General features: G+C 35.9%; 1 protein-coding gene across 1 annotated transcript in view; it reads left to right on the forward strand.

The window, feature by feature from the left end:
• RPAP3 (RNA polymerase II associated protein 3) overlaps positions 1 to 16,399 on the forward strand; it is a 41,026-nt gene that overhangs the window by 9,463 nt on the left and 15,164 nt on the right. The window contains exons 6-10 of the mRNA XM_032876953.1: positions 9,300 to 9,421; positions 10,380 to 10,450; positions 11,854 to 11,979; positions 12,961 to 13,088; positions 16,006 to 16,127. Of these exons, the coding sequence (XP_032732844.1) occupies positions 9,300 to 9,421; positions 10,380 to 10,450; positions 11,854 to 11,979; positions 12,961 to 13,088; positions 16,006 to 16,127 (569 nt within the window). The remainder of the gene's footprint in view (positions 1 to 9,299; positions 9,422 to 10,379; positions 10,451 to 11,853; positions 11,980 to 12,960; positions 13,089 to 16,005; positions 16,128 to 16,399) is intronic.

Raw genomic sequence — 16,399 nt, forward strand, 5'->3', positions numbered from 1 at the left:
TACTACATCTTCTTTACCCATTTTACGGTGGACTTTTGGACTCTTTTCCATAATGGCTATTGTTGGTATGCTATAAGCATCGGGATGCATGTACCCTTTGAATCAGTATTTTTGTAACCTTTAGGTAACTAGCTAATACTGCAGTTGCTGGAATGTAGGGTAGTTCTGTTTTTAACTTTTTGAGGAACCTCCATACTGTTTTCCAGAGTAGCTGCACCAGTTTGCATTTCCACCGTCAGAGTAAGAGGGTTCCCTTTTCTGCCCATCCTCAATCAATACCTGTTATTTCCTGTGTTGTTAATTTTAGCCATTCTGACAGGTGTGAGGTGCTATCTCATTGTAGTTTTAATGTGTGATGATGAGTGATGTTGAGCATCTTGTCATGTGTCTATTGGCCATTTGTATGTCTTCTTTGGTGAAATGTCTACTCATATCTTCTGCCCATTTCTTAACTGGATTATGTGCTTTATGCGTTTTATAAGTTCGTTATAGATTTTTGGATACCATTCCTTTATCAGATGTGTCATTTGCAAATATCTTCTCCCATTCTTTGGGTTGCCTTTTAGTTTTGTTGATGGCCTCTTTTGCTGTGCAGAAGCTTTTTATTTTGATGAAGTCCCTGTAGTTTATTTTTGCTTTTGTTTTGCTTGCCTCTGGAGACATATCTAGTAAGAAGTTGCTACAGCCAATGTCAGAGAGGTTACTGCATGTGTTCTCCTCTAGGAATTTGGTGGTTTCCTGTCTCACATTTAGGTCTTTTGTCCATTTGACTTTTATTTTTGTGTATGGTGTAAGAAAGTGGTCCAGTTGCTTTTTTTTTCCATGTTACTGTCCCATTTTCCCAATACCATTTGTTGAAGAGACTATCTTTTTCCATTGGATATTCTTTCCTGGTTTGTCAGAGATTAATTGACCATAGAATTGTGGATCCATTTCTGAGTTTTCTGTTCTATTACATTCATCTATATGACTGTTTTTATGCCAGTGTCATACTGTCTTGAAGACTGTAGCTTTGAAATATAGCTTGAAGTCTGGAATTGTGATGCCTCCAGCCTTATTGTTCTTTTTCAAGATTTCCTTGGCTCTTTGGTTTTTGTGATTCCACACAGATTTTAGGATTGTTTTAGCTCTGTGAAAAATGCTGTTGGTATTTTGATAGGGATTGTGTTAAATGTGTGAATTGCTTTGGGTGGTGTAGATATTTTAACAATATTTGTTTTTCCAATCCATGAATGTAGAATGTTTTTCCCTTCTTTGTGTCCTCTTCAGTTTCTTTTTTAAGTGTTCAACAGTTTTCAGAGTACAGATCTTTCACCTCTTTGGTTATTAGGTTTATTCCCAGGTATCTTAACGGTTTTTGGTGCAATTGTAAATGCGATTAATTCCTTGATTTCTCTTTCTGCTGCTTCATTATTGATGTATGGGAATGCAGCAGTATTCTGTACATTGATTTTTGTATCCTGTAACTTTACTGAAATTGTGTGTCAGTTCTAGCAATTTTTTGGTAGAGTTGTTTAGGTTTTCTATATAGTGTATCATGTCATATGCATAAGTGAATGTTTGACTTCTTCCTTGCTGATTTGGATCCTGTTTATTTCTTTTTGTAGTCTTGATTGTTGAGGCTAGGACTTCTAGTACTATGTTACATAACTGGTGAGAGTGAACATCCCTGACTTCTTCCTGACTGTAGAGGAAAAGCTCTCAGTGTTTTCCCATGGAGGATGTTAGCTGTGGGTTTTTCATAGATGGCCTTTGTGATGTTGAGGTAGGTTTCCTCTATTCTCACTTTGTTGAGGGATTTTATCATGAATGGATGTTGTGCTTTGTCAAATGTTTTTCTGCATCTTTTGAGAGGATCATGTTTCTTATCCTTTCTTTTATTAATGTGGTATATCATGTTGATTGATTTGCAAATACGGAAATATTTGCAGACTAGGAATAAATCCCACTTGGTTGTGGTGAGTGACTCTTTTAATGTACTGTTAGATTTGATTTGGTAGTATTTTGTTGAGAATTTTTGCATCCATATTCTTCAGGGTTATTGGCCTGTAGTTCTCTTTTTTAGTGGACTTTTTGGTTTTGGAATCAGGGTAATGCTGGCTTTGTAGAATGAATTTGGAAGTTTTCCTTCCATTGCTATTTTTTTTGGAAGAGTTTGAAAAGAGTAGGTATTAACTCTTCTTTATATGTTTGGTAGAATTCCTCTGGGAAGCTGTCTGGTCCTGGACTTTTGTTGGGAGATTTTTGATTATTGATTCTGTTTCTTTGCTGGTTATCAGTCTGTTCAAGTTTTTTGTTTCTTCCTGTTTCAGTTTTGGTAGTTTATATGTTTCTGTGAAATTTACCCATTTCTTCCTGGTTGTCCAATTTGTTGGCATGTAAGTTTTCATAATGTTTTCTTATAATTGTATTTCTGTGGTCTTGCTTGTTAATGTCTCCTTGCTCTTTTGTAATTTTATTTATTTGGGTCCTTTCTCTTTTCTTTTTTGATAAGTCTGGCCAGGGGTTTATCGATTTTATTAATTCTTTCAAAGAACCAGCTCCTGGTTTCATTGATCTGTTCTACTGTTTTTGTTGTTGTTTCTGTATCATTTATTCCTTCTCTGATCTTTATTATTTCCCTTCTTCTGACTTTAAGCTTTGTTTGTTGTTCTTTTTCTAGCTCCTTTCTAGGTGTAAGGTTAGGTAGTATAGTTGAGATTTTTCTTGCTTTTTAAGGTAGGCCTGCATAGCTGAATACTTCCCTTTTAGGACCGCTTTTGCTGTATCCCACAGCTTTTGAACCATCATGTTTTCATTTTCATTTGTTTCCTTGTATTCTCTTATTTCTTCAGTGATATCCTGGTTGATCCATTCAGTCTTTACTAGGGTGTTGTTCATAACATCCATGTATTTGTGCTCCTTCGTTTTCTTGTGGTTGACTTCAAGGTTAATAGTGTTGTGGTCAGAAAATATGTATGATACGATCTCAGTCTTTTTGTACTTGTTGAGGCCTGATTTGTGACGTAGTATGTGATCTCTTCTGGAGAATGTCCCCTGTGCCCTTGTAAAAAACATGTATTCTGCTGCTTTAGGATGAAATGTTCTGCATATATCTATTAAGTCCATCTGGTTCTGTGTGTCATTCAAAGCCATTGTTTCCTTGTTGATTTTCTGCTTAGGTGATCTGTCCATTGCTGTAAGTGCTGTGTTAAAAGTCCTCCACTATTATTGTATTATTATTGAGTTCCTTTATGTTATTAATTATTTTATATTTTTGGGTGCTCCCACATTGGGGACATAAATATTTAATAGTTGTTAGATCTCCTTTTTGGATAGTTCACTTTATTATAATATAGTGCCCTTCTTCATCTCTTATTGCAGTCTTTGATGTGAAATGTAGTTTGTCTGATATAAGTGTTGCTATTCCAGCTTTCTTTTGACTTCTATTTGCATGATAGATGGTTGTCCATCCCCTCACTTTCCCCAATCTTTCAATCAGGTGTCTTTAGGTCTAAAATGAATCTCTTGTAAGCTGCATATAGATGGGTCTTTTTTTTTTTTTTAATGCATTCTGACACCCTATGTCTTTTGATTGGAGCATTTAGTCCATTTACATTCAGAGTACTTACTGATAGATATGAATTTCGTGTCATTTTATTACTTCTTTTGTTGTTTCTGGAGATTTTCTCTGTTACTTTTTAGTCTTTGTCACTTTTGGTCTTTTTTTCCCACTCAGAGGTCCACTTAATATCTCTTGCAAGGCTGGTTTAGTGGTCATGAACTCCTTTAGTTTTTGTTTGTGTGGGAAACTCTTTAATCTCTCCTTCAATTCTGAATGACGGCCTTGCTGTATAGAATATTCTTGGTTGCGTATTTTTCCAGTTCAGCACGTTGAATGTATCTATCATTCCATACCCTTTTGGCTTGCCAGGTTTTTGTGGCGAGATCTCCACTTAGCCTTATGGGTCTCCTGTGTAAGTTAGGTGCTTCTTTTGTTCTGCCTGCTTTTAGGATTTTTTCTTTCTCACTAGGTTTTGCACATTTAACTGCAATATGTCTTGGTGTTGGCCTATTTCATTTGATTTTGGTGGGAGTTCTTTGTGCCTTCTGGGTTCTGATGTCTGCTTCCTTCCCCAGATTGGGAAAGTTTTCAGTGATTATTTACTGAAATAAATCTGCCTCCTTTTCTCTCTTTTCTTCATCTAGGACTCCTATGGTATGAATGTTATGTGTGATGGAGTCACTGAGTTCCCTAAGTCTATTCTTGTGATCCATAATTCTTTTCTTTTGTTCAGCTTCTTTATTTTCCGTTATTCTATCTTCTGTGTCACTTATTTGTTTTTCTGCATCTTCCGTCTCTGGGGTCATTCATTACATCCAGTCTGTTTCTAATCTCAGTTACTACATTTTTTTTTTTTAAGATTTTATTTATTTATTTGACAGAGAGATCACAAGCAGGCAGAGAGGCAGGCAGAGAGAGGAGGAAGCAGGCTTCCTGCTGAGCAGAGAGCCCGATGCAGGGCTCGATCCCAGGACTCTGAGATCATGACCTGAGCCGAAGGCAGCGGCTTAACCCACTGAGCCACCCAGGCGCCCCACTACATTTTTTATTCTGATTGTTTTTTAACTCTAATCTCTGTGGCAAGGGTCTCCCTGATGTCTTCTATACTTTTCTCAAGCCCAGTGAGTATCCTTGATTGTTGCTTTATATTCTCCATCAGGCATATTACTTATCTGTTTTGATTAGATCTCTGGCCATGACCTTTTCTCATTCTCTTTTGGGATGAATTCCTCTGTGTTGGCATTTTGTCTGAGTCTCTGTCTTCTGTATTTTAGAAAAGCCTGTGATGTTTCCTAGCTTTCTGGAGAAGAGGTCATATAGTGTCCAGGGCGTGGTGCTCCGGGAGTGTCCGGTGTGTGCTGCGTGGACTCTGCTGCTGTGTTTGGCTCTTCTGTCAGGTATCAGCAGAGGTTCTTCTTGCCTGCTGTGGGCAGTATTTGAACCTTGGCCAGAGTATGGCAAGTTTTAAGTAGGTGTGCTCTGGTCTGCTTGTTAAATGAGACCTACTGCTGCTACTACCACTAGAACTGAAACCTTGCAGAAAACTCTCTGGTCAGTAGACGTGGTGCATGTGGGGGTTTCTGCTGGTGGTCTGGGGAAAGGGCCTGCTGCGCTGGGACTTAGGCACACTTGCCTGAGAAAAGCCATACCAGTGGGGCGCAGGAGGCTGGGACTTGGTGTAATAAGCAGGTTAGGCAGCCAGTATTGGTGCTGTGCTATTGACTAAAGTTGGTTTATGTTAAGGGGTTTGGAGGGATGGTTCCTTTGTACCCAGAGAGGGGTCTCCACTTGCTGCTCTCAGGGAAACACTCCCAGAAGAGCAGTTTCCCAGGTGTTCAGGTCGTTGTTTCCAGGCTGTGTGTCTCCTGGTTGCTTTCCTGCTGGAAACAGTGCAGCGTACTTTGCATTCTGTCCTAGCCAAGCCTGCTGACTTCTAAAACTCTAAACTTTAAAGGATACCTGAGCTGGTCTTCTGGGGGAGGCTCTTGCTGCGCAGGGACGAATGCAGGTTTGACCAAGAAGGGCAGTGGTGCCACAGCGCAGGGGTGTGGGATTTGCAGCAAAGCCAGCCAAACAGCCAGTGTATCTGGACTAGCCGGGTTAGCTGCCCTCGGCAGGTGTCTCTGCACCTCTGCTGGGGGGCAGGGGTGGGAAATGGCACCTGCTGGCTTTTTCGTCCCTCAAAAGGTGTCTTTGTGGGGCGCCTGGGTGGCTCAGTGGGTTAAAGCCTCTGCCTTCAGCTCAGGTCATGATCTCAGGGTCCTGGGATCAAGTCCCGCATCGGGCTCTCTGCTCGGTGGGGAGCCTGCTTCCTCCTCTCTCTGCTTTCCTCTCTGCCTACTTGTGATCTGTCTCTGTCAAAGAAATAAATAAAATCTTTAAAAAAAAAAAAAAAAAAAAAGGTGTCTTTGTGGATGCTACCTCTCCAAGAAGAGTGCTCCAAGAAGAGTCAACAGTCTTCCCGTGTGCCATAGGCGAACCTCAGATCACTTCTTCTGCCCCCAGGTAGCTTGCCTGCCTTCTCCCCAGGAGCAGGGCAGCAGCCTCAGGGCTCTATCCCAGCCAAGTCCAACCTCTAAAACTCCAGTTGTCAAGTCCTACTGGCTGCAAAAACTGAAAATCAGCTGCTCTCATTTTCCAAGCCAGTGACTTTAGGGACTTGCTGTGCCTGTCCCTGAGCACTCTACTCTATCACCGTTCTTCTCAATCAGGATCAGGGCTCCCTCCACTCCACAGCACCTGAGATCCGTTTCTCTCCCAAACCACATTTCTGCACTCTCTACCTTCCTTGATAGGGTCTCCTCTCCCTCGAGTTGTACAGTTCGTTTTGTAGTCCTCAGGTCAAGTACTTGGCTATTTAGAATGATTTGATATTTGATATTTATCTAGCTGAGTTGGAGGAATGAGGCAAGCCTACAGTCTTCTGCTACACCACCATCTTAGATCCCCTTTAAGATGCATATTTCTGTGTGAAAGAAACTAATCTGAAAAATCTATATGCTGTATGATTTCATACTTTTCAACTCTGTGACATTCTGGAAAAGGCAAAACGATGGAGACCATAAAAACATAAGTGGTTATCAGGGGTTGGGGGTGGTGGAGGAATGAATAGGCAGCGCACAGGAGATTTTTAGGGCAATGAAAATACTCTGTAATAATGTAATGATAGATAAATGCCATTTTATATTTTTCAAAACCATAGACTGTTCAGCACCGAGAATAAGCTGTAATGTAAACTGTGGACTTTGGAGGATAATGGTGTGCCATTGTGGGTTCATCTCTTGTCCAGATGTACCACTCTCATGTGGGATACTGATCATGATAGCCCTGCATGTGTGGAGGCAGGGAGTGTACAGATGAGAAGTGTCTGTACCTTCCCCTCAGTACCGCTCTGAGCCTAAAACTGCTCTAGAAAATTTGTCTTAATAAAAAAAATTAGAATAAAAAAAATCTTTCGTGATAAAGTGTCTGTGAAGAGATGAAACCCGTACTATATTTCTTTTTAGCTGTAAATTCTTACGGCTCGCTTCTTTTTATTGAGTTATTTTATTCAAACCATTTTAAATGGTTTAAATGGTTTCAGATGTTCAGACCATGCTCCTGTAGTTCACATTACCAAGGCGTTCCTCCAATAAAAATTTGAGTAATGCCATCTTTACCCAATTCACAAAAGAAAGTTAGCTGGGTACATATTGTATAGAAATTAATATCCTTATTTTGAAAAATCATTTATCCACACTTTAAGCTAGAGACCTTTCATTATGGAAAACTTAAAATATGTTCTAATCTTTATCTTTAAGTCATACTGACCCTTTAAAAATACATATTTATGTTGAAGAACATGAATGTATTATAGTTTTATCATAAGCAGAGAATGGACTTATGTAAGAATTTAAAAAAAGACAAATACCATCAAGATATTTCTTGAATATTAAAAATTTTAACTGTTAAATAATTATTTGGAAATACAAATTATATGGGTATCTGAGTTTTTTAATAGCTTAAATGGCATATTTAGGTCTCTGAAACTTGTTAATAGCCTGTCAAATTATAATATTTACATTTTATAATATAACTATAATTTAGTATGTGTAAGTTATGGAAAATAATTTTACATAAACCCACATGCACGCAGTGTTCCTTGGGGGTGGGTCACAGGATGTATATATGTTCAACTTTGCATGGTGATGACCAATTGTATAAGTAGTACAAAGGTGGTTGTATGAATTTGTATTCCCGTTAGGAGCATGTAAGAATGCTTGCTCCATTATCTTTACCAGCACTGGTAGAATCGGGCCTCTTAATTGTTTTCAATCTAGTGGATGTAAAATGGTAATTCACTGTGGTCTTAATTTGTATTCCCACAGTTGCTAGTAATGTGGAACATTGTCTTATATATTTATTTACCACTTGTATTTTTTATCCCCCTGTGAAATGCCCGTTTTGTCTTTGGGCCACTTTTCTGTTAGGCTGTTTTTCTGTTGATTTTTAAAAATTCTTTATTTTGGATACTAATCCTTCAGTGTTTTTTTATAATTATTTTCTCCTAATTTGCTTTTTTAATTTTCTCCCAATTTGCTTTTTTTCTTTCTCTATGAAGTCTCAGTGAACAGAAATTCTTAATTTTAGTATATTTCAATTTATTGACTTTTTTTTTAAAGGTTAGCACTTCTAAAAATATGATTTGTTAAAAAAAAAAAGTAGTTTCCTTCCCTGAGCTCATATAGTCTTCTGTATTTTCTTTCAAAAGGTTTTATGTTCTGCTTTTCACGTTTAAGTCTTAATATATGCTGAAGGTAGAATTCCAGTTTCATATCTTTTCATATGAATATTTCAATCATTTAGTCTTATTTATTGACTCCATGCTTTTTCCATGGATCTGCAATGCCACCATTATTCTGTGTCAAGTTTGTACTGATGATCTCTTTTATGTCACTGTATTTTCCAGTTGATCTGCTGCTTATCCTTCTCCCCGTTCCATACCATCTTTAACTGCTGTAGTATTATAAGTCTTGGTATATGGCATTGGGCATGTTTTCTTACCTTATTTTTGAGGAATGTCTTTGGTATTCTTGGACTTTTGCTTATCAGTGTGAATATTAGAATCATCTTGTCAAATTCCTTAAAAAATTATGTTGGGGTTTTGATTATAATTGCTTTGGATTTAGAGCTCAGTTTGGAGAGAATTATATTGCCATGTGTCTGTGACTTATTATAGATCATGAATGTGCTATATCTCCACTTACATCTCCTTTAATGTTTTTCAAGACAGTCTTCAAATTTTCTGCATATGGGTCTTTAAATATCTTTTGTTAGATTTATTTCTGTTCTTTGTTGCTTATCTCTAGTAAAGCAGCCACCTTGCAAACTTTGATTATTTCTAACAGAGTCTCTAGATTGTTTTGAGTGATTTAGGTAGACCATCATATCATGTGAGAATGTCAGTTTTATTCGTTTATTTTCCAGTCTTTTTATCTATTTTTCTTCCTTATGAAACTGTGTTAGTCAGGACCTCTAGTACAATAATGACAAAAAGTGGTGATAGTGGGCATTCTTGTTCCTTGCTTTAAAGGGAACATTACTTACATCTCACCATCACGAATTAATGCTTTTCAGTAGCCTTAAGTAAATAAAAGAAGGTGGGAAACACACCTTTAATTGTGAACTAAATCCCCTTCTTGGGGATTTCAGGAACAAATTTTGAAGTTTGGGTTAACAAATGAATTTTATTAACCTTAATTTTTTTAAATTGCAGATTTGCTGTTGCTGAGTCTGATTGTAATTTAGCAATTGCCTTGAATAGAAGTTATACAAAGGCTTATGCAAGGCGAGGTGCTGCTCGAGTTGCTTTGCAAAAATTAGAGGATGCCAAGAAAGGTATTAATGTATTTCAGTTCCTTAATATCTAAAAAATTCCTTAATGATTTAATTTAGCAGATGCTGTACAAAGAATACTAGACAGTCACAGTTCTTACCTCTGGAGAGCATTCTGTATTTGAATAAAGCTCATTTTTGCTTTTTTAAAAGAATCTTGATACTTGGGAAAGAATGCATTATTTGCCTCCAATTAGACTTTGGTTCAAATTCTCATTCCACTAATGTGGAGTGAGACACCGATCACATTAGGTGGGTGACCAAAGGGAAGGTTATGGATGGATCTCCTATGATTTTCAGTTTATCTGTAAAGTAAGGATTAAAACATCTTGTTGGATAATTTGAGGCAGAGGCACTACATATAAAATTCTTTTTTTTTTAAAGATTTTATTTATTTATTTGACAGAGATCACAAGTAGGCAGATAGGCAGGCAGAGAGAGAAGGGGGAGAAGCAGGCTCCCCGCTGAGCAGAGATCCTGATGTGGGGCTCGATCCCAGGACCCTGGGATCGTCACCTGAGCCGAAGGCAGAGGCTTTAACCCACTGAGCCACCCAGGCGCCCCTGCATATAAAATTCTTAACACATTTTTCTTTATTTGTAAATTCTAGGGCTTGTATTAGTCCATAAAATAGGTTTATGTACTATAAATAACAAAATCTGAATAAAGTTGATAATATGATAATTCTGCTGCTCCTTGGTTTTATGATATACAACTTAATGATAGCAAGTATCCTTTCTGGGGTTGGTGGAAGAAGGTGATTTGTCACGGGATTCTCTCAGGGTTTTGTCTTAGGGGAGGGAGAATGGAGAAAGTCTAGTAGCCTGCTGTTGTTAATATTTCTTACTCTTAATTTTGCTGCAGAACACTTGCCTGTTTGTCACATGTAGCAAATGATTATTGTTTTGTAGAATTTTTAAAATATCCTGTCTTTCAAATATTAATCTTCTAATTTACCTAGATTATGAAAAAGTATTAGAACTGGAACCAAATAACTTTGAAGCAACGAATGAACTCAGGAGAATTAATCAGGTAAATCCTAGTTACTTAAATTAAGTGCATTACTTACCTTTATTTGATGAAGTGTAAAGGTTTTGGCATAGTCTTTGTACTGTAAATTACTTAATATAGACTTTTTCTGATTTTTGTTCTTTGTACTGTATAGTTTTACTAAACAGATTTGCAAGCTAGAGGAAGTAGAATGAATGTTATTTAAAGATCCGTAGGAGTCATCATCTTAAAAAGTTGTCTGAGGGGCACCTGGCTGGCTTAGTCGGTAGAGCACGCGACTCTTGATCTCAGGGTTGTGAGTTTGAGCCCCATATTGGGTGTGGCGATTACTTAAAATAAAATCTTAAAAAAAAAAAAGTTACCTGATGTCTGTGAACCACCGCTGCTTTTTTCTTTCCCAGATGATTGAATTACTTCTCCTTATCCCACTAATTATTCTTTATTGGCTTGTGCTTTGACTTCTATATTAAACTTCTGCATATTTCTTTGATATAGGCTCCATCCTTATAGTTTATATTTTAGCAAAAACAATACTAGTTTTTTAACAGTGAGAAAATAGTTATTACTTAGCTAAAAAATTTGCTTTCAAATGATATTGCACAGTTATATATTCCTTTCATTATGCTGTTCAGTCAGTTACAGTTATTGTGCCATATGTTAAAACTTGGAGGAAAAAGTGGGGAAAATCTGCTTTTATTTATTTTTTATTTTTTATTTATTTTTAAAGATTTTATTTATTTGACAGAGTGAGACACAGCAAGAGAGGGAACACAAGTAGGGGGAGTGGGAGAAGGAAAAGCAGGCTTACCGCCAAGCAGGGAGCCTGATATGGGGCTTGATCCCAGGACCCCAGGATCATGACCTGAGCTAAAGGCAGATGCTTAACGACTAAGCCACCCAGGTGCCCCAAAAATCTGCTTTTAAATATTGCTATTACTTATTGCTCATAATCTGATAAATTTATCAACTTGCTTATAATTGTGAATTATGTTATATATTTTTGTATTTTGTCTGAGGTTAAATAATGACTGAATATTAAATATGAGAAATTTGGATGTGTGGTCTTAATTATCTATTTTATTTTTGAAGATAGTTCCTAGAATGGTGCCTGGCCTGTGTAGAAATTCAATAAATATTTCTTGAATAAATAAATGAACAACTACTATTAGTGGATATGGCTTATTTTCATTGGAATAAGATGTATATTAAATTCACTATTTTGTTTTTTAATTTGAATTAGACGTTGGATTAGAGTAAAAACTATTATTTCAATATTAATTTGAAATGTGTCAAAAATTCTAATACATCTAATACATCTAATACAAAAATTCTAATACATCTAATAGTGATTTACTATTTTAAAGTCAAATATACATGTATCTTGCATTACTTGTTTTATTTTAGCTGACTACTGTGTCTCCTAGGCTTTAACATCCAAAGAAAATTCATATCCAAAGGGAGCTGATACAATGATTAAATCATCTGAAGGAGAGAAGAAACAAATTGAAGAGCAACAGAATAAGCAGCAAGCCATTTCAGAGAAAGATCTGGTAATCCAGAGGGATTTTAACATATATATGTTTTGCTGAGTTTACTCTTCGTTTCTTGTGTATTTGTTTCTGTCTTCTCTAACGTTAAAATTCTTCAATAAGAGCTGAAAATTATACTAAAAAACCCCTGGAGCTTACTAATTCAGAATTTGAGTAATTGATGACTTAGTACATAATTAAAAATATAACATAGTTTAGGGAGCAAACTACTTTTGAGGATTTTAACATACTTATGTATAGGTGGTTATACATTTAACATAGAGATAAGTTACAATTCATTCTTAGAATTTTTTTTCATTAATTCATACTGGACTGTTTCTAATCAAAATTCCTTTAGAATCTTGAGTTGAGATTAGTTTAACATATTTGTAGCTTTTTTTGGAAAAATACTTATGGAATGATAAATACATATGGAATGATATTGATTGTGAGAAACCTGACTGATTATAAATAAGTTTGCTTATAGTGATGTCTGGTATATACATTCCAGTATGGTTTAATTTATCCTGTGTTTAGACATGTTAGTGTTACCAAAGAATGAGGTATACAATTCTGGTACTCTGTTCTTTCACAAAAATTATTTGAGTTAATAAAATTCTATTGTACAGCTTCTAATATTGAAGAGTATAATATTTGGGCCTCTATTTATTAAAGTGTTTTTTTTAGATTTAAGTTTTGTGTAATATTTAACTAGTAGAATAATGGTTAATGGTGTAAAGTAGCATAGTAGTATACTTTTTTCTTTTTAGTACTGAAAAGAGAATAATGCCACTACAAAACATAACCTAAACTAACAGATTCTAGAACATGTATCATGGATTGGATATTTAACATTAACATATACTTTAATAACTGATAGAGTATTGATGAGTATTCTCATAGTGTTTACTTAAGATTTGAATTCAGCTAATTTTTTATTCTTTTTGCATATTTTGCATTTTTTTTTTTAATTCTTCTTTATACTTCTCTCCAAAATGATAGGGGAATGGATTTTTCAAAGAAGGGAAATATGAAAGAGCAATTGAATGCTATACTCGGGGGATAGCAGCAGATGGCACTAATGCCCTTCTTCCAGCTAACAGAGCAATGGCCTATCTGAAGATTCTGAAGTAAGGATTGGTTATACTTAATACTTTTCAGGATGAAAAAGAAATTTACCATAAATTGGCACATTAGATAAATAGTAATAAAATAAAATTTATTTATTCTTGAACGTTAAATTTAAATGAGAGAGATTGAGTGTGTATCAGTACATATTCAGAAAATGTTTGCTCTTATTATTTTCCCACTTGAAATAGTGTGGCATTACACAATTTAACATTTCTTTGTTTTATGCATGTTATTCTGAATTAGTGATTTAAAAATTATTTTTAACCTCAGAACCTTTTGGGCAAGTTCTTATCTGGCAGTGTTTTATACATAAGAGAATTGTTGCCATTGAGATCATCTGATTGATTATATATACGGCAAAAACTTGGTCCTGTGATACTAACAGTTATTTCTGGATGCACTCAGGTGTTCCAAGTTGAACAATCAGGAGGATAATATCTGCTGGTAGAAACTGTCTCATAGTTCTTTATATCTGTTGTAATCACCTTTTATACTTTAGTGACAGAATTTAAGAAAAAACCTGTGAATACTTAAAATGGGGATTCTGAAGTTTTTTTGGTACCGTGGACCCATTTGGCTGCATGGGGAACCTTTCTCAGAATATTTTTGAATGCATAAGTATACATTTGAGGTTACAAAGGCATCCAATTATATTGAAATATAGTTTTTAAAATACTGCGATTTTTGACATAGTGGTATATATACTTTTCTATTGACACAACGAAATAAACTACATTAAAAATATAGGCAGATATAAAGCAAAAATTTGTTTTGAAGACATAATATGAAAATTTAAATTTGGGCTGATCTGTGACATCTTCCACATACTGATGAACTAATAAGTGTGAATAGGAAATAAAAAAGTAACACAAATGATTATGTTACCAGTGTGGTAACATGAGACTTTGCTCTTTGGTATCTGATGACTACTAAGGGCAGAGTTCTTAGTTGCCTACTAGTTGGCCACTTGGGTCCTAGGAGCATTTATAGACCAGGATGCCGTGGTCACATACAAATAGGTTTAATTACTACTGTAATTCTGAAACAGTGGTGAACATAAGTAATACTTGGAGATATCTGTAACAGTTGTAATGTGATATGAAAGTATCTATGATATTTACTGAGGCAAAGTTAAAGCTACTGCTTTTGCTATTGTGGTTTCTTGTTTATAGTCATAATTGAAAAAAAAGCCAAATCCCATATAAAAGTTAGTGAAAATAAGGATGTAATATTTTTCCCATCCCACTTTTCAGATCTTTCAAAGGACCTCAGGTTAGGAAACTCCTGTCATAGAAGTAAATTTTGTTTGTATATTTATTGTCATTTAAACCAATAGACACAATTAGAGATACATTATTTGGTTAGAGTAAGTGAGGTGAAAAACAGGTTGAGTGTCCCAGTACAGGTTTAAAGGCATGAGAGTGAAAAAGTTAATGTAACTTCCAGAAAGGGCAAGTGGTCCATATTATGGCTGTTAACATAGCTGGAGAGTCAGGCAGGCCTTACTTTGCTCTTTAAAGTACCTTACCCTGAAAACTGGGGTGGGGGGAACAAGGGGGTATGCATGTGTCTGAATGAGAGAATGATACAATCAGCAAAGTAGAGAATATATTAGTGGGCCATGGGCACATGCACTTGCATAGACACAGACATATTCTTTCTTCCGTTGAAAAGTGAAGTAAAGAACTAGAAGATATTTAAGTTCACTCAAAATTTTGATTGTGTTTTTATGAGGTCTTGTTTCAAGGGTAGGATGGCATTCATTTTAGGCTTTGGGGAGAATGTCATTGCAGGAGATTTTCTTTTTTTGGAATTTTTTATTATGAAACTTCTACAGATTTCATGTAAGTAATATAATAAATCCCATGTACCAAATCATCTAGGGTTAACAAACCATACCTTTGTCATTATATTTAGTTAGCTTTTTTTCCCTCTGAATTATTATAAAACAAATTAGAGACATTATGACATCTTATCCCTAAAGGATCTTTTATACATAATTGCAATGCCATTATCTTGCCAAATAAATTCACAGTAATTCATTAATGTCATTTTGACATATACGAGGTCTTCAGTTTTTCTGTTCTTTTTTGTTTTGTTTTGTTTTTAGCTCTCCTTAACTTTTTGTTTTTTAGAGCACTACCCAGTCTGACTGAATTGATGGCCAGTTGCATGGTTGAGTAGAGTTTAGGAAAGGTGTTAGATGATATGCCATCACACATGTAACAGGTCCTGAGTTTTGCGTAGATTAGTTTTCCTTAGGTGATGTATAACTTAGGTGATCCTTCGGTGGGTAAATACTAAGTTTTATTAGAAAATGAATGCCAGTTTTAATTGTCAGTGTAGTACCTGTGTGTATTGAGTATTGGCAGGGTGCAGGGTGGGTTCCAGCCAGTGTATTCTTTTGTCTGCTTGGCTTGTATTTTACCACCATTTTTTACATTCTTCCGGCACTTTCTATCCTGACTTTCCTTTAACCTTGTACCTTTTCCCTCCTTCCTAGATGTTTCCAAGATTCAGTGAGAGTGAACAATTAAAAAAAAATAGTCTTTCCTCTGAAAGATAGATTTGGAAGTTTTTTTTTGTTTTTGTTTTTTGTTTTTTGTTTTTTTTAAAGATTTTATTTATTTATTTGACAGAGATTACAAGTAGACAGAGAGGCAGGCAGAGAGAGAGAGAGGAGGAACAGGCTCCCTGCTGAGCAGAGAGCCCGATGCGGGGCTCGATCCCAGGACCCTGAGATCATGACCTGAGCCGAAGGCAGAGGCTTAACCCACTGAGCCACCCAGGCGCCCCCAGATTTGGAAGTTTTTAATTAAAATAAATATGCCTGCATTTTACATTAGAAACTCAGTTTATGTTAAGTTTTACCTATAAGCCGCATTTTTCAGTTGGTAATTTTGTCATATTAAATAGATATGAAGAAGCCGAAAAAGACTGCACACAAGCTATTTTATTAGATGGCTCATACTCTAAAGCTTTTGCCAGAAGAGGAACGGCAAGAACATTTTTGGGAAAGTTAAATGAGGCCAAACAAGGTATGACTATCTTTCTAACAACTATCACTCACTCATTCTTATGAGACTCCCATGTTATAGAAGCAGAGATTTGTGTAGCTTTTCCAGTGTTCAAGGGTACAGAACTTACAGAAGTAAATTTTCTTTCACAGTTCAGATCGTGAATAGTTTGCAGATTTGAAGGAATGCAGCTTTCATAGTGGACCAGATTATCTTTTACTCTAATAGTGTCCAGTCTGATCTGGCTAATTGCCAATCATAGTTAATTAATAATTTGAATTATAGGTGAGAAG

The sequence above is a fragment of the Lontra canadensis genome, unplaced genomic scaffold (assembly GCF_010015895.1).
Source record: "Lontra canadensis isolate GAN:19392208 unplaced genomic scaffold, GSC_riverotter_1.0 scaffold59, whole genome shotgun sequence".
Lineage (NCBI taxonomy): Eukaryota > Metazoa > Chordata > Mammalia > Carnivora > Mustelidae > Lontra > Lontra canadensis.